This window comes from Rhinoderma darwinii, chromosome 3 (assembly GCF_050947455.1).
Source record: "Rhinoderma darwinii isolate aRhiDar2 chromosome 3, aRhiDar2.hap1, whole genome shotgun sequence".
Taxonomy (NCBI): domain Eukaryota; kingdom Metazoa; phylum Chordata; class Amphibia; order Anura; family Rhinodermatidae; genus Rhinoderma; species Rhinoderma darwinii.
In genome coordinates, this window is record NC_134689.1 from 248,933,434 (window position 1) to 248,951,823 (window position 18,390).

General features: G+C 40.5%; 1 protein-coding gene across 8 annotated transcripts in view; it reads left to right on the forward strand.

The window, feature by feature from the left end:
* The window catches only part of HERC1 (HECT and RLD domain containing E3 ubiquitin protein ligase family member 1), a 180,052-nt gene that overhangs the window by 149,365 nt on the left and 12,297 nt on the right, over nucleotides 1–18,390 (forward strand). For all 8 annotated transcript variants that reach the window (XM_075857663.1, XM_075857666.1, XM_075857668.1 and 5 more), the window contains 12 exons: nucleotides 779–909; nucleotides 990–1,189; nucleotides 3,646–3,757; nucleotides 4,218–4,364; nucleotides 4,760–4,861; nucleotides 6,154–6,327; nucleotides 6,489–6,782; nucleotides 7,262–7,327; nucleotides 9,683–9,808; nucleotides 12,065–12,203; nucleotides 12,799–12,980; nucleotides 14,084–14,239. In XM_075857663.1, coding sequence (XP_075713778.1) covers nucleotides 779–909; nucleotides 990–1,189; nucleotides 3,646–3,757; nucleotides 4,218–4,364; nucleotides 4,760–4,861; nucleotides 6,154–6,327; nucleotides 6,489–6,782; nucleotides 7,262–7,327; nucleotides 9,683–9,808; nucleotides 12,065–12,203; nucleotides 12,799–12,980; nucleotides 14,084–14,239 — 1,829 coding nt within the window. The remainder of the gene's footprint in view (nucleotides 1–778; nucleotides 910–989; nucleotides 1,190–3,645; nucleotides 3,758–4,217; nucleotides 4,365–4,759; nucleotides 4,862–6,153; nucleotides 6,328–6,488; nucleotides 6,783–7,261; nucleotides 7,328–9,682; nucleotides 9,809–12,064; nucleotides 12,204–12,798; nucleotides 12,981–14,083; nucleotides 14,240–18,390) is intronic.

An 18,390-nucleotide genomic window follows, 5' to 3' on the forward strand; every position in this document is an offset into this window, starting at 1 on the left:
TAATCTACATGGGGTGGTCGGGAAGGGGTTAAATAATTTTTTGTCAGGGTATACTGAGTCAAAAGGAGGAGTCTTCCTCTTTTTGGACCTCTGTCAAATAAGTAGACCAGAGAATGGCTAAAAAAGCATATCTCTCTGGAGGTCCCAACACATTTGTGAATTACATGGATGGTCCATTGACTTCAGTGGATATCATGGAAGGTTTCATTTACCCTGTTTTGGGGCTGCTGGGGAATTGAACACTTGGTGCCAGAGAGTAGAACTGATTGTTAGTGTTGACAGCAGCAGGACACCCTATGATTGGCTTATTTTCCGGGGACCCTTTTAACATAAATGGATTGCCTAAAGTATAATCTGCTTTTTACAAACTTTCACAGTTAAAATGTAAATAAAAATTTGATTAACTGAAAACCCTTTGTTTTACTGTTCATGTTCCAATTTCAAGTTATTTCATCATGTTTATGCCATTCATATTCGTAGATGTTTTTAAGTTTGGTTCAAAATGATTACATTCCGCTATCTGACATGTGACTAAATAGCATAGTGTGTAACTATCACCTGAGCTACCACAATGCACTGCACAAGTAGAGTAAAGTATTTACAGTGTTAATCCACTTTTTATAAAGCCTTTAACTTTGTAATATTGGAGACTGTCATTCGGGAGTGGAGTTTGCCTTTACTATGTTTAACATTCATATGTGGCTTTAATGGCTTCCCGTGTAATTTACGTCCCTTGGTTATAGGGAGTAATTGATGCATCGGTTTTTGTTGTTGGCAGTGGCTGTTACCTGCATTGCTTGGTTTAGTGAAGATCATCCATTTGCAGTTGGATATGCTGATGGGAAGTTATTGATTGGAAACCGAGAACCAGTTGATAAAGTAGAAGTTGTTCTCATTGATGCACATAAGGTAAGCTGTAATTCTCATTTATTCATTGCTAGCTCATTGAGACATCTTATGTGAACACTAAAGTGCTGTGTGTTTTCTAGGAAATGTTTGTGAACTTGAAATGGGATCCCACTGGCCAAATGCTGCTTACCTGTGCTAAAGAAGACACTGTAAAGTTGTGGGGGAACTTAAGTGGCAGCTGGAAAGCGCTGTACTCTCTGACACATCCATCTTATGTCAACACAATAGCTTGGTGTGGATTAGTGGGGAAGGCTGACAGCCCGCAGCTAATGCTAGCAACGTAAGTGTCTTCTCATTGACTGCTGTAGTGTCCACTTTTTATGCATTGTTCTCTTTTTCTTTTTTGTTATTTCTTGCTCTCCGGTTCCTCACTTTATTGGTTCTGTGGGAGCAGTCTACGCAGAAAACCTTTGGATAGTTGATTCTGCAAATCATTTAATCTCTTTTCGCCCTCCTCATGCAAATTAACAGGCCGTAAGACCATTCATCTACTTGCTACTTTTGATGGCACTGCATGCAGTGCCATCAGCAGGATCGGGATGTGACACTTAGCCTGATCCTGGACTGATTATTTCAGTTCCCTGTCACTAAAACACCTGAATACAATACTCCTCCTATTGAGCGCTGAATTCCCGAATGCAGAAACCGCTGCTTTTGCATTCAGGGGGTTGCTATGGAATCCTGTGCGGAGGGAGGGGGGGCTCGGGGGCATGCAGAGAAGTTGCGAGTTTCATTTTCTTTGCATATCCCTAGTAACGGTGATCTAATGGGATATTACCATTCGGTCACTGTTACTCACAAGTGATCAGAATATGGGGACAGCAGCGAACACACGATAATGAGACCAGAGCCTCAGTAGTGTAAAATAAATAAATATAGTAAATTGTAAAAAAATAAAATATTTTTTATTTTTTTTACATGTTCTACTCTGGCCCGATCTGCATTTCCACCTTCACTAAAACATTTCAGTAACTGGGTAATTATCCATATACAGAGGCTGCAGCTAAAGTTATGAGAGGGAGATAAATGTAAAAGGAAGACAATGAAAGCATATTTGCCATTGATATGCATGGGAGAATTAAAAAAATAAAATTTTGAGGAAAATATTTATTGAAAAAACGATCTTAACCCCTTTCGGACGGGCCTATTTTGAGCCTTGAGGGTGGACCGATTATTTCATTGTAAGACAAGCTGTATGAGGGCATTCATTTTCTGAGGGACGAGTTGTCGTTTTTATTGGCACCATTTTGGGGGTACAACTATTTGATTATTTTTTTTTATTATTCTGGGAGAGGAGGACTTTTTGATTTTTATAAATTTATTAAATTTGATTTCACCACTAGAAGCTAGTGGGACTGGAAGCTGCATTCCTTTGATCGCTTACATAATGCTTTGGAATACTTATTATAACACAGGAAGACTCTTATACCGTGCCCCTGGCTGTCATGGAAACCCATCCAAAAGGTGGAATTTTGCTCAGGGTTTTAAGGCCCAAAAAACCCCTAGTCATGAAAGGGTTAAAGGAGGATTCCCACCATAGTGAGTTATGACAACAAGCACTCTGCAGGGAATTTCAGCACAACTCGATTAAAGAAAACCAGAAGTTTCTACACAATGCCAGGTTTGGCGTAGAAGAGTAGATGGGCCTATGTGCTTTACTAGCGTTGTGGTCTCTATATTCTAGGGGTTGTGGGTCTGAACAGTTAGATTTCTACCAATTGGCTAGTAATGGCATATTCTTCTGATATGACATACTCTACAAGGATGGTGCTGCTTCACATCACCTAATGGAGTCCTTATTGTGCCTATCACAAGAAACCTTATATTGATTCCAAGCAACAGCAGCAGCCACCAAGCGATTTGCCTCAACCTACCACATGAGAGCAACAGCAGTTATAGGTGTTTACAGAGTAAAAACTAGGGGTCCGCTATGTGATCTATTTTAAAGGAATAGGGAAAAAAAACTTCTATCAAGTAAAGAACCGAATGACGTATCCGGCTTTTGGCAACTCCTTTTTTACATGACTAAATGTATAACACTTCTTGTATTACCGTTTCACAATAAAAATTAGTTATTTAACTACTTGGGGTAGGAACACAGCACGGATACACTGCATAAAAGTACACCGCGTATCCGTCCTGGAAACCGCAGGGCATTCCGCCTGAAAAACGACACCAAATTGTGGTGCAGTTTTTTGGGTGGCATGTCTGCTGTGGAAATACTGCAGGAATAAAAAAAAAATATTTTATACTTGCCACCCGGCCATAGTTATGGTAACGCATCCCTCTATTCTGAGCGCAGACCGGACTGGGATGACGCTGTTGTCCGTGTGACCGCAAGAGCAGTTACTTGGGATGAAACGTCACTCCAGGAGGCCGGGCTGCACTTTGGACAGGGACGCGTCGCCATGACTATGGCTGGCGTTAAGTGTGTAAGCTTTTTTTTATTTTTTTTAAATCTTAATTTAAAAAATATTTTTTTTTTTTTCTCTCAATTGCGATTTTTGTGGCAGAATCAGAATGTTTTCGTCGCAAAATTTGCAACAGAAGAGCAGCGATTCCGCGGCATAAATTGACATGCAATTTAGGAAGGTTTTCTCGGTGGATTTTTTCCGTTGTGTGTGGGTGAGATTTGTTCAAATCTCACCCACACTTTTTTTGTTCAATTTGTTGCGGAAAATCTGCAGTCTATACGCCTGGTGTGTTCCTACCCTAATCGCGTGCTTTTCAACACAGTGGATGCCAAAATGGTCTGGTGTGCGTGTGGACAGTTCTGCAGACCACTCTGGACACGTTTCAGTCCAGGTCAGCAACAGCAGAAGAACGGAAGGAGCAAACATCTAGCAAGGTCAGTGATTAAAACAGTTTTGTTGTCCCTATAATGACATCCATATGCCCTAATAGGACAACCACTTTAACAAATCCCATAAGCCATGCACCTAGAAATCTGCTGCTGGCACCTAAGTTTTTAGTTTGTTCTCTATTGTCTTGTCACAAAAAAACAAGGACAAAGCTGGCTATAAACTGTTGTAACAGGATCCTGAAGTCTGCAATATTATACTGCTGATAGTTTCTCTAGCTAGAGAATCATTGTATTAAGTCTTTTCACTGCTGCTATGTTACACTTCCATATTATTTTACTTAATGTTATTCCATTATTGAACTACACCATTTACATGCAAGGTGAGTGAGAAGCCAAATCATTTTAAGAAATGATTGCAACTAACCTTTGTTACTGATTTTGATCATGTTTGTGTTTTACACCATTGTTTCCAGTGATAATGGTTCCTTGCTCTCTTTCATGTTAGGCGTTTTGTAGGAAGCCTGAGGACATCCGTGTTGTGTACAAGTTGAGAGGTCACATTACTCCTGTGCGAACCGTGGCTTTCAGCAATGATGGTCTAGCCTTGGTATCTGGCGGACTTGGTGGACTATTGAATATTTGGTCTTTAAGGGTAAGTCCAATTAAGTTTTGATTGTAGAATAAAAATATTTTTGTAAGGGCCTGTTCACATCAGCGTTGGGCTTCTCTCTTGCTATCTGTTCCGTCCGAGGAAAGACAAACAGGAAGTATCGTTCCGTTTACATTACCATTGATTTTAAATGGCATTTTTTTGTTTCAGTTTGATTGTTTGCCACTTTTCTGTGGTAATGCAAACGGAAATAATACTTTAAGTGTGTCTCTCCGTTTGTCTGACTAAACAGATGAATGGAAAGCCAAATGGAAGCCCAACGCTGATGTGAACAGGCCCTAATGTATATCACAGATCAAATCTTCTAATGCCTTCACACGTACTAGTAATGTCTGAGATACTCAATGTGCTTGTACATACGATGTTTATTTTCCTAGGATGGCTCAATTTTGCAGTCTGTTATTACTGGTTCTGGAGCCGTTACAACCACAGCTTGGATTCCTGATGTGGGAGTTGCTGCCTGCTCCAATCGTTCAAAGGTGAGTACTCCATTCTTTGGTTAGATGATGGGCGGCATTTGTACATTCAATTTGTGACAATTTGTCTATATTACTGGGACAAGCAGCTATTTCTACCTTGTATTTTATTTATGTCTCCCCTGATCACAAACTCCTGTATAGGTTTACAGTACATGTTGAATGGACCTAGGTCTTTCCGGGACTGTCCAGGACATGTGTCTTGTCTAACTAAGCTCTCTAGAAATGATTCCTTGGTATAGAGGCCTTGGTAGAAACATGGTTTAAGACACCGCTGCGATGGACGTTCATAATTCATCCCCCTGGAGTCAGGAAAGAACTATGCTCCATGTGTGGTGGGGAATGCTCCAGAGTTAATAGACTGTATTTTTTTCTGTTACTGATCCAAGGCAGTTTTTTTTACAATTTGATCCCTATCCCTCTTTTTTTTGCTTCTCAATTTTCTCCTTTTATCTTTTCACTTTTTTTTTTGTTTTTGTTTTTTAGTTCCACCGGTAAATAAACTGGTTGGTTTAGGCTGGCTTGCCATGATTTTGAGGGTATGTTCACACGGCCTATTTACAGACGTAATTCGGGCGTTTTTGCCCCAAATTACGTCCGAAAATAGCGCTGACAAACATCTGCCCATTGAAAGCAATGGGCAGACGTTTGTCTGTTCACACGAGGCGTAATTTACGCGCCTCTGTCAAATGACGGCGCTTAAATAGACGCCCGCGTCAAAGAAGTGACCTGTCACTACTTTGGCCGTAATTGGAGCCGTTATTCACTGACTTCAATGAATAGCAGCGCCAATTACGTCCGTAATGGACGCAGCGTTCAAGCGCCTGCACATGCCGTTACGGCTGAAATTACGAGGATGTTTTCAGGCTGAAACATCCCCGTAATTTCAGCCGTTACGGACGCCCTCGTGTGAACATACCCTAAGTTGTAAAGTGTGTTTTTGCCAATGTTCAATGTGTTTTTTTCAAAACCCTCAGTGTTTAGATTTAATTTATTTGGACTAGAGAATTCTTCAGTAACCTGTGAAAGCATGGCCAATTTCACATTTGATGGTATGCTTCCACCCAATTATACAAAAAAAATAATTCTACAAAAACAACATGTTAATACATGGTTTTGGTTGCAGTCATTTTTTCTGTTAAAAAAAATACAAATTGATGTCTATAAAAAAAGAAGCAATTGAAGGAAATCTTTCTAGAACTGCTTTTATGGGATAGCGGTACTAAAAGTAAAAAAAGATGGTTGCTATAATTTTGTAGCTGTTTTTTCTCTTTTATTAAACTCCTATTTTGCAGGATGTTCTGGTGGTAAATTGCACGCCAGAGTGGATGTCCTCCAATCATGTTTTGGCCACCTGCAGAACAGCATTAAAGCACCAAGGGATAGCAGGACTGAACATGGCACCATGTATGCAAACATTCCTGGAGCGTCTTCCAATCATGCTTCAGGAACAGTATGCGTATGAGAAGGTAGTGCCGCTAATCCTTCCTCCCTTTATCCTCCAAGTCTTTTTGTTTTAAACTGTTTATTAATCCTTTTTACAGTTTGTCAGTGCATTAATTTATTTTTAATTGTATTTTTTATTTGTTGTTTGGGAATCTCATGTTGGTTTTCATGTCTCATTTTGTAGCCTCACGTTGTGTGCGGGGACCAATTGGTGCACAGCCCCTACATGCAGTGCCTGGCATCACTGGCTGTGGGACTGAACCTGGACCAGCTTCTGTGCAATCCACCCATCCCTCCACACCACCGCCTAGCTTCACCAGAGCCCGCCTCATGGAACCCTGCAGAATGGGCATGGCTAGAGTGTTTTTCCACCACTATTAAAACCGCTGAAGCTCTGGCGAGGGGAGCACATTTCCCAGAGTCCTTTGCTGTCCCTGATCTTGAACCAGTGCCAGAGGAAGAACTAAGACTGCTAATGGTATGATAGATGATTTGTGAGTCAGTAGACATTGCTTGGCTGTCTTAGAATGCTTGTCACAAGAGCATGTTTAAACAGTAGTAATTCAACTTTCTACCAGAAAGTAATAGTTGTTCCACACACGAATCATAGTAAACATATACAGCGCTAGGCACTCTTCAAACAAAAGGTGATTATATAGCGCAATTGTATTACTCCAGTTTGTATGATGCGGTTTCAGGCTTGTTATGCATTCATCAGTGCAAGATATGGAAATCGTGTCTTCTGTAATAGGATAAATATATACAGTGTAGGAATATATGTGGGATAGTGACACTAGTAGTTCCAATAGATTTTCCTAGTGGTGTCAAAGACTAGTGTATACTACAATGAGAATTATTCTTGGGTAAAATCTACATTTTTTTTCGTATTTCTTCCGACGAGGATTGTATGTAATTTCTTCTGAACTTATTTTTTCGGATATATTACCCTTTCCACAGGATAACAGCAAGTGGATCAATGGGATAGATGAACAAATTATGTCATGGGCCATCTCCAGACCGGAAGTGAGTTAAACCATATTAAATTGTGTGTGTGTGTGTGTGTGTGTGTGTGTGTGTGTGTGTGTGTGTGTGTGTTTTTTATTTTTTTTTACTTCCATTTTTATTGAATTGTTTTATAAAGTACATGAAAAAAGGATGAACAGAGGTTTATATAGCTTACTGGGCTACAGTATATTTTATTTTTAAAAAATAGAGCAATTACAGTATATGGAAAATATTGACTAGTTCTTTCATACTACAGAAGAAGAAAGGTAAACTTAAAATGATTGCTATTTTTTTACAATTTATTTTAAAATTAATGCTTCGTAGCATTCACTGTGATGTTTATTTGGATATGACACTCTCCTGTATAGTTCCAGTTAAAGGAATAAGAGACTTGGAACTGATAAGGATAAGGGTAAACTGAAGAAAACTTGCCCCCAGTCTGCAGGACTTTCTTTCTTCATGCTCCTAAAACCGTTTAAATCTTGCAGAGCACAATGGAGTTCATTTCCTTCTGATCTCTTCCATTATTATCTGGCTGAGAGTTAATCCTTTTGCAGACGGAGCAAGGGTAGAAGACTCGTGCTGCAGCCAGCTGTCTCTTAGGGTCCTTTTACACGGGTAGATATGGGCCGTGAAAACAAGCGCCGAACGAGACGGCTCATTGATCAATGCGCGTTTGCTCCTTTCACAAGGAGGAATGATTGGTTATGTATGGGGTCGACTGATCGTTATTGTATGGGGACGATCGAACATTTCCATCGTGTTGTCAGTACGTTTCCCTGTTTACGCAGGGAGATGTGTTGCTGTCAACGATAATATTTCTTGCTGCATAGAAGATGCAATCAGACTATGAATGAGTGCTTGCTTGTTCATTGACTGATCCTTGCCCTGGGCAATGATCGGGATTGAGCGTTCATATAAACCCTCATTTGCCTGATCATATTGGCCTGTGCAAAAGGACCTTTACAGATAAGGAAGGGGTAAATGACTGATCTGCTAGGACACGTATTGAATAATTCTTCATGGATTTCTTAGATTTGCAGTATGTGACATAAGATCAAAGGAGAGTAGAATATTAGGTTAGGTTCCCAAAAAAAGTAGCTGGCATTGATCGAGAATTTAGAGTATTTCAGAATACTTGCAGTTGACACATGACGACTGCCATGGTAACCACAAGCAGTTGTTGTGGAGCACTAGCCTTAACCCTTTCAGGACCAGACTAATTTTTGTTTTTGTGCTTTTGTTTTTTCTTCCCCGCCTTCAGAGTCATACATTTTTTTATAATTCAGAATGGGGTGGAATTGGAAAAAAATTACCGTTCCACCATTTTCTTTCGCCATTTCATTTTTACAATTTTCACTGTATGGTGAAAATGACACATTACCTTTTATTCCGCGGGTCAGCACGATCACGGTAGTTTTTGTTCTGTTTTAGCACCTTTAAAGAATTTAAACGTTTGAAAGAAACAAACATTTTTTTGCATCGCCATGATGTGATCCCTGTAACTTTTTTTTTTATATTTCTGCGTATAGAGCTGGGTGATTTTGAATTTTTAGATATTTTTTTCATATTTTTTTTTACATTTTGTTTTTATTACTATTATTTAGTCCCCCTAGGGGGCTTGAACCTGCGAGCATTAGATTTCTTATGCCAGAGACTGCATATCACTGTATTGTAGTTTATGGCAAAATCCCTGCATTGCTATTGAAGCAATCCTCCTATAAAAAGTCTGGGAGCGTTCTCAAGGCTCCCAGCTGCTATAGCAGCAGAACGGCTCCCGCGATCACGTTGAGCGGGAGCCGGTGAAAGGGGCAGTAAAAACCCCTCAGATGCCGGTGGTCACAACTGACACTGGCATCTGAGGGGTTAAATGCTTGCAATCAGATATGTTTCTGATCGCAAGCATTGCCGCTGGTCCCCTGCTGTGTAACACAGCAGAGACCCAGCTGCTATGGCACCCATTCTGCTTCTGAGCAGGCGCCTTATTTAAAAACTCTTTTCAGACGTAAATCGCCAGTGGAGCGACAGGAGAAGGGTTAAAGGCGTTTTCCCAGAATCCTAAATTATCACCTATCCGCTTCTCCATTCAATGTACTCCTCAATGCGGCCGAGCTGTGAGGAGGAACAGGGGGTTCGGGATCCCTGTTCTCACAATTGATGGGGGACTTAGCGGTGGGGGCCCCCAGTGATCAGAAATGTATCACCTATCCTGTGAGTAGGTGATCACTTAGGATTCTTGGAATACCACTTTAAAGGAAGAATTGCTGAGATCTTTTTGTTTATTTTCTACATTTAGTGTTCTTTTATTATTTGTTTATTTGATTTTGAGTGTTGCTTTCTCCACTACAGTCCATGTGTTATTTTTCATCACAGGATTGGCATCTTGGAGGCAAGTGTGATGTATATCTGTGGGGAGCTGGTCGGCATGGGCAACTAGCAGAGGCTGGCAGAAATGTGATGATTCCATCTGCAGCAACCTCTTTCTCTCAGGCACAGCAGGTATCTTTGGGGCATTCATTTCATCCTACAAATAGATTTGTTTCTCACAATATTGAGTTGTACTTGGTTATGAATCACGATATAGGAGGACTATTTTTTCACATTATTATGTAGCAGTTTATTCATAACTTGAATATCCTGTAATTAGGTTATTATTTGCATCTGTGCAAGGTCTGATTGATTATTAAACTGCTTTAAAAACCTTTGACTGTCACTAGCTCAGTACCCCCATATGTGACATTACAACACCTGTTTGGGTCTAGGACAGTGTTGTGTCTATGCCGTTGTTTTAAAACCTCCTTGCAGAGTTCCCCACTATAAGATCCCCCACTATAAGATTCCCCGCTTCATCAGAGCCCTGTGACGCCACTGTCTATGGACAGCTGAGATCATGAAGTTTTACCCGGAGGCCAATCCTTATGGTCCCTGGGCATGTGATCACATAAAAGTTTGTCAGTAAATAACGAACTTTTACAGTGTTTGTACCGTCTCCCTTTCCACACAGCTTGTCTGAAAGGGGGATCAGTATGTATTGTCCCAACACAGTGCAACACATTGCACTTTTTCTTTCTCCCCCCCCCCCCAAATAATTATATCTATCTGTCAATATATGTATACAGTTTTAGGGTAAGGCCACACATAGAAGCTAATGTGCTGCGGTGATGTGGGCGATAAATCAAGTTTTTACTGCAAATCACACAGTTTAGGAATGTTTGATTATATCTGTGTGTGATTTTTAAGATAAAACAGTAGTTTTATCTGCAAAAGCTACACAATCATAAACAAACATTCAAAAATTGTGCCAATTTGAGGTTAAACCACTTGCCAAAATGTTTTTTAACCTGCATCATCGAAGGCAACTGAAGGAAAATAAAAATAAAAAATAGCTAAATATATCACTTGTTTTATTACACAGTATCAAAGTCCTATATTCTCTGAGAAAAACAAGACCAAATACATGTAGGTTGGCAGAGGAATAGAACAAAATTCATAAATGACTAAAACTTGAAAATGTGCCTGGTCAGGATGGGGGGTGCAGTTGTTAAAGAGGCTCTGTCACCAGATGATCAAATCCCTATCTCCTATTGCATGTGATCGGCGCTGCAATGTAGATAACAGTAACGTTTTTAGTTTGTTTTTTTTAAAACGATCATTTTTGGCCAAGTTATGAGCTATTTTATATATATGCAAATGAGCCTTTCTAATGGACAACTGGGCGTGTTTTCTCTTATTTCCAACTGGGCGTGTATTGTGTTTGTAACATCTGGGCGTGTTTACTTGTTTTACTAGCTGGGCGTTGTGAATAGAAGTGTATGATGCTGACGAATCAGCATCATTCACTTCTCATCGTTACCACCCAGCTACTGGCAGTGCACAGACACACAGCGTGATCTCGCGAGATCACGCTGTGACGTCACTTCCTCCCACAGGAACTTCATCGCGTCGGACGAGCGAGATCACGCTGTGTGATCACGCTGTGTGTCTGTGCACTGCCAGAAGCTGGGTGGGAATGATGAGAAGTGAATGATGCTGATTTGTCAGCGTCATCCACTTCTATTCACAACGCCCAGTTGGTAAAACAAGTAAACACGCCCAGATGTTACAAACACAATACATGCCCAGTTGGAAATAAGAGAAAACACGCCCAGTTGTCCATTAGAAAGGCTCATTTGCATAAATATAAAATTGCTCATAACTTGGCCAAAAATGATCGTTTTAAAAAAAAAAAAACAAACGTTAATGTTCTCTACATTGCAGCGCCGATAACATACAATAGGTGATAGGGATTTGATCATCTGGTGACAGAGCCTCTTTAAGTAATACAATTTTCCAATACACTTTCCTCAATGTCTTCAAGATCTCTGCTTGTTGTTATCCAGTAGGGACATTCATTGTTCACTTCCAGTAGATTAAAATTCTGTCCATGTTCGTGTGATGGACACACAGGTGCTGGGATCGTTAGACGACATCGCTCTGATACACATAATGTAACTGTAACAAACCGGGTACCTGTGTGTCAATCACAAATGTTCAAATCTCATCCACTCTGCTGCTACTGTATTATGCTGCAGATTTTTTGCAATGAAATCCTTTGTGGAAAATCTGCAGTGATAATGCTACGTGTGAACATACCCTAAATGTGCCGCACGGCATGTTGATGGAGTTTTCATTAAGTGCCTTCTATTTAATTCATTGAAATTAAACTTTAGCAGTGTTCTTTGCTCTATAATTTTCAATTCTAAATTTGTCTCCCAGGTCATCTGTGGTCAAAATTGTACTTTTGTCATCCAAGCAAATGGCACTGTATTAGCCTGTGGAGAGGGTAGCTATGGTCGCCTTGGTCAAGGTAATTCGGATGACCTTCATGTTCTGACTGTCATCTCCGCTCTTCAAGGTAAAGTACAACAGAGGCATTTTTTAAAGTGCAGATATAATAATAATAAAAATATAAATAATCATACTACAGATTATGGTGCTAAATAAATCTAAGGATCCTATTAAGAAAAAATGACAAAGTGGCGTAAATTCTAGCAGAAATCTTTGGCAGCTCGTGGCTGGATAGCACAAGGTGCAACTCATTTATTAAGAAGCATCTGCCTAGTAATACATTATTTGCATCGTACTGCTGCAGGCTTCTGACTGTCTTGGTACATCTTACACTTTGTCTCAAAAAATATTATTTCTACTTCTGTTTAAAATAGCTATAAGTGACCATTGGAAAACAAATCTACAGCTGTTTTATAAATAAGGTTATTTAAAAAAAAAATTTTTTAATACAGTTAAGTTGCTAAAAGTGTCTGCCTTATGAGCACCTATTCTACTACAATCATTAAAGGGATGATGTTACCGAGTCCACTTCCATAAGCGACAATTGCTAAATTCCAGTCTTTGACAAGCCAATGAATTGGTGAAACGTGCTTGACATTTTGTGATGCCGATTTCTTTGTTTGTAAGTTGCTTCAGTTCAAATTTGTGTTTCCTTTCCATAGGATTTGTGGTCACACATCTGGTGACTTCCTGCGGTTCAGATGGACACTCTATGGCACTGACTGAGAGTGGAGAAGTGTTTAGCTGGGGAGATGGAGATTATGGCAAATTGGGACATGGAAATAGTGACCGACAAAGACGACCAAGGCAAATTGAAGCTTTACAAGGCGAAGAGGTGGTGCAGGTAAGCCTTATCATCTGGCTGTGTTCACATACTGCCTGTAAATTTCACGAGGGGGGGCTGATTGGGGGACAGAGTGAGCATCTGGCATCTGAGGACTCGAATGACCAGGATCAAAGTTCTCTTCGATCCCAGCCGTTGCAGGCGGGTGTCCGCTGTATAAAACAGCCAGCACCTGTGCATTTGTTGGAACGCACATCCGCAGTGCATGTACGGTGGATGTCGTTAAGGGATTAATATCTCTATAGGGGTTGGAGTTTTATTGTTTCTGATACAAAGCTCCAAATCCCCTGCACAGACATAAGATAATTTTATCATACATTTTTAAATGATAAAATTATGGCTGCCTGCAATCATCACTAGGGGGAATTTAGGAGCTTACTGCATAATGTTATCAGGTTGAACTCCATAATAAAACAGTATGTGGTAAGCTCCACCTAGTGGTGTCAGCAGAAAGGCAGAATTTTATTTTCAGGTTCTTTGGAGCTTTCTTTCTGAAAAACCAAGTTCTGAGCACTAGAACGATAAATTAAGAGATTAATCTAAAAAGAATGATGGATATAAAAATAACATGTTGTTGAAAGGAGGACGTTTAGGAGAAAAAGTAATCTCATTGTTAAAAATACATAGAATCCAATCACATTCGAGATACTCCTTTTATATGTGTACACCCCAGTGGTCCCATTTTACATTAACAGTAATGCAATAGGAGCCTATCACAAAGAACATAAACCGCTAAAATATTTGTTGGTTTAGTTCCATTACCAGCCGATGTACTTTTTCTTTTTGTCAACTCTTTCTCCTATGCACTTAAGACTATGAATCGTGACACTGACACAATAAATGTTTTTTGTCTATTTTTACCTTCGCATTATGGCTTACATTCTTGATGGTTCACCTTTAATTTATAATGGATAGATAGGATTTCCTTTGTGTCCGCTTTTTAATGGCAAGAATAAAGCTGTAGACTTTTCTTGCCGCCGGAAAAGCAACAGAAACCCAATTGAATGAAACCCACCATCAGTGTGAACGAAGTCTTACAATAAGTTAAATATTTTATTTTACAAATTAAAAGTACCTATGTCTTATTCTGACGCAAATTCTAGATGTCTTGTGGCTTCAAACACTCAGCAGTGGTGACAGCAGATGGGAAGCTTTTCACGTTTGGCAATGGAGATTATGGTCGTCTGGGTTTGGGTAACACATCCAATAAGAAACTGCCTGAGCGTGTGACAGCACTTGAAGGATTTCACATTGGACAGGTAATGTATTTACCTGCCATTTTTTTCTACGTTTATTTACCAAACACATACACATATTGTATCTTAACCTATTAATGACCGCCGATAAGCCTTTTCACGGCCGTCAATAGTGGGCTTTATTCCGATGCAATGGCCTTTTCACGGCGCTGCATCAGGACAAATAAACAGCAGGGAGCCGTTAAATCTCCCTGCTCTCAGCTACCAGAGGTATTCGTATCGATCTCACCCGTTTAACCCCTCAGATGCGGCGCTCAATAGCGAGCGCAGCATCTGAGTGTTTTTGGAGAGAGGGAGGGAGCTCCCTCTCATCCCACCGGCACCCGGCAAGAACATCGCCGAGTGTTTGTGTCTCCGATGGCAGCCGGGGGCCTAATAAAGGCCCCCAGGTCTGTCTGTAGTGAATGCCTGCTAGTTTATGCCAGAGGCATGGCCTAGCAGATGCCTGTCCGTTTTAAATGGACAGGCAGTAATACACTGCAATACAAAAGTATTGCAGTGTATTATAAATGCAATCGGATGATCGCATAGTAAAGTCCCTTAGTGGGACTAGTATAAAAGTAAAAAAAAAAGTTGAATAAAGGTTATAAAAAAAAACAAACTGAAAAATCCACTTTTTCCCCTTACAAAATGCTTTACTATTTTAAAAAAAAACACAATAAAGCAAAAAAGTTACACGTATTTGGTATCGCTGCATCCATAACGACCCTGACTAAAAAAGTTATTACATTATCTAACCCGCACGGTGAACGCCGTAAAAAATAAAATAAAAACAATAGAAAAATTGCTGTTTTCTGTGAATCCTGACTTAAAAAAAATGTGATAATAAGTGATCAAAAGGTCGCATCTACTCTAAAATGGTTCCGTTAAAAACTACAAGTCGTCCCACAACTTACTGTGTAAGTAGTAAAACATACAAAATCTATACAAATTTGGTATCTTTGCAATCGTAACAACCCGTTGAATAAAGTTATTGTGTTATTTATACCACACTGTAAACGGCGTAGATTTAGAACGCAAAAAAAGAGTGGCGAAATTTCAGGTTTTCCTCTATCCCCCCAAAAAAAGTTAACAAAAGTTAATCAATAAATTATATGTACATATAAATGGTGCTATTAAAAAATACAACTTGTCCCGCAAAAAAACAAGACCTTCTACAGCTATGTAGACGCAAAAATAAAAAAGTTATAACTCTTCCAAATAGGACAATGGAAAAACGTAAAAAATGGCTTGGTCATTAGGGCCCAGAATGCAAGCACGGGGAAGGGGATAATGTGGGAGATAATCTGTAATTCAAGCAAGAAATACGATAGAACGTGTTTGTTTTTATTTCATTGTTGAAGAACACCGATTTCAACCCCTTCCCGGCATTTGTCGTAAGTATACGTCATGCAAAACCAGTGCTTCCCCCAAATTGTCGTATACTTACGACAAATGGATGGCACCGGCTCAGAAGCTGAGACGGGGCCATCATCCCCGGATGTCAGCTGTATCTTATAGCGGACACCCTGCTGTAATGGCGGGGACCGAAGTTATCTTCGATCCCCGCCATTAACACCTTAAATGCAGCGGTCAAAAGCAATCGCTGCATTTGAGGTGTTTGCAGCTCATCGTCACCCCATCAATGAAATTGCCGGGGTGCCAGTCGCTGCAACGGCAACCTGAGGCCTAATAGTGGCCCCCCAGTCTGCCTAGTAGGGAAACCTTCCGGGCACCGCCCGAAGACAGGGCCTAAAAGCCTTCTGTAGCCATCGGGAAGATGGTGCTGGCTCAGAGGGTGAGCCGTCATCATCAGCGGTGGATGTCAGCTGTATGTTACAGCTGACATCCACCTGTAATGGCAGGAACCAGAGCTAGCTCCGATCCCTGCCATTAACCCCTTAGATGCAGCGATCTAAAGCGATCACTGCATCTTAGTGGTTGGCAGCAGATCGGCAGCTCTGCCCTGCAATCGCAGGGCTGTTGACTGCTGCTATGGCAACAGGAGGCCTAACAATGGTCTCCTGCTCTGCAATTACGGAAGCCGGAATTGGACTGACCCGCAGAATAAAGTTAACATGTAATTTATAACACATGGTGAATGCTGTGTAAAAAAAAACTAAATAACTATGCCAGAATTGCTGGTTTTTGGTCACCTTGCCTCTAAAAAAATAGGATAAAAAGTCCCTCGTACCCCAAAATTGTACCAATAATAACTACAGCTCGTCCCGCAAACAATCAGTCCTCGTACCACTACGTCTATGAAAGAATAAAATAAGTTAAGGCTCCAATATGTCAGGAAAGAAAAATATGCAGTTGTGCCGGCCCGAGGGGAACGTTTCTTCTGTTTCAAGACGTGATTTATCAAGGCCCTAAAATTAGGGAACCAGAAAGGGGAGAGCCCAAACATATCTGCTGGAAGTGACGGTGCCCGTATTATATCAGGCCAACATTTTCCTAGCAAAATTCCCCAAACAACAAAGGTGCGGAGTGTGGACCAAAAGGGGGATAAGGAAGGACACCATTTATCAGTGCGACACTGGCCTGTGCAGAAAGGGTTGCCTCACAGCATAGCACATATATGGATTATTTTTTTTGCCCCATTATTATACCACCTGACTATGCCCCTGATGTACTCTTCCCAGCTTACATATGCCCCCACATTATAAACTGAAATACCAGTAATACTCAAACAAAACTACTACCAAGCAAAATCCACGCTCCAAAAGCCAAATAGTGCTCCCTCCCTTCTGAACCCTACAGCGTGCCCAAACAGTTTACTTCCACATATATGGCATCGGGATACCCAAGAGAACCCTTTTAACAATTTTTGGTACTTGTCTCCTGTGGCATAAGCTGGGCACGACAGGAAAAAAATTAGAATTTTTACTTTGCACCATCCGCGGCGCAATCATTTATTATGGAAAAGACCTGTGGGGTGAAAATGCTCACTACACCCCTTAATAATTACCTTGGGGGTGTAGTTTCCAAAATGGGGTCACTTCTCAGGGGTTTCTCTTATTATTTCACATCAGAGCTCTGTAATTGTGAACCAATACTTGGTAAATCGCCAAATTAGGCCTCAATTTTACATGTTTCTCTTTCACTCCTGGGCCTGGCCGAATATCCAGGCAAAAGATTAGGGCCACATGTAGGGTGTTTTTATAACCGGGAAACACAGCATAATAATAAGAGAGTTGTCTTGTTATGGTGGCACAAGCTGGGCACCACATATTGGAAGATCTATGGAAAAAATCCCATCTTCACTTTGCAACATCGAGTGCACACTAATTTCTGCAAAACACCTGCGGGGTTAACATGCTCACTACACCCCTAGGTGAATACCTTGAGGGGTGTAGTTTCCAAAATGGGGTCACTTCTGGGGGGTTTCCACTGTTTTTTGGTCCCACAGGGGCTTTACAAATGCGACATAGAGACCAGAAACCAATCAAGCAAAATCTGTACTGCAAAAGCTAAATGGCGCTCCTTCCATTCTGAGCCCTATTGTGTGCCCAAACAGCAGTTTATGACCACATATGGGGTATTGCCGTACTGGTGAGAAATTCCAATAATTTCTGCAATAAACCTGTGGGGTAAAAATGCTCACTGTACCCCTAGATAATTTCCTTGAGGGGTCTAGTTTGCCAAATGGGGTAACTTTTGGGGGATTTCCATTGTTTTGGCACTGCAAGAGCCCTTCAAACCTGACATGGAGCCTAAAATATATTCTAATAAAAAGGAGGCCCAAAATCCACTACGTACTCCTTTGTTTCTTAGGCCTGTGTTTCAGTCCATTAGCACACTGGGGCCACATGTGGGATATTTATAAAAACTGCAGAATCTGGGCAATAAATATTGAGTTGCATTTCTCTGCTAGAAAATTCTGTGTTACAAAAAAAATGGATTCAAAATGAATTTCTGCAAAAAAAATGAAATTTGTCAATTTCACCTCTACTTTGCTTTAATTCCTGTGAAACGTCTAAAGGGTCAAGAAACTTTCTAAATGCTGTTTTGAATACTTTGAGGGGTGAAGTTATTAAAATGGGTGATTTATTGGGCGTTTCTAATATATAAGGCCCTAAAAGCCACTTCACAACTGAACTGGTCCCTGAAAAAATAGCCTTTTGAAATTTTCTTGAAAATATGAGAAATTGCTGCTAAAGTTCTAAGCCTTG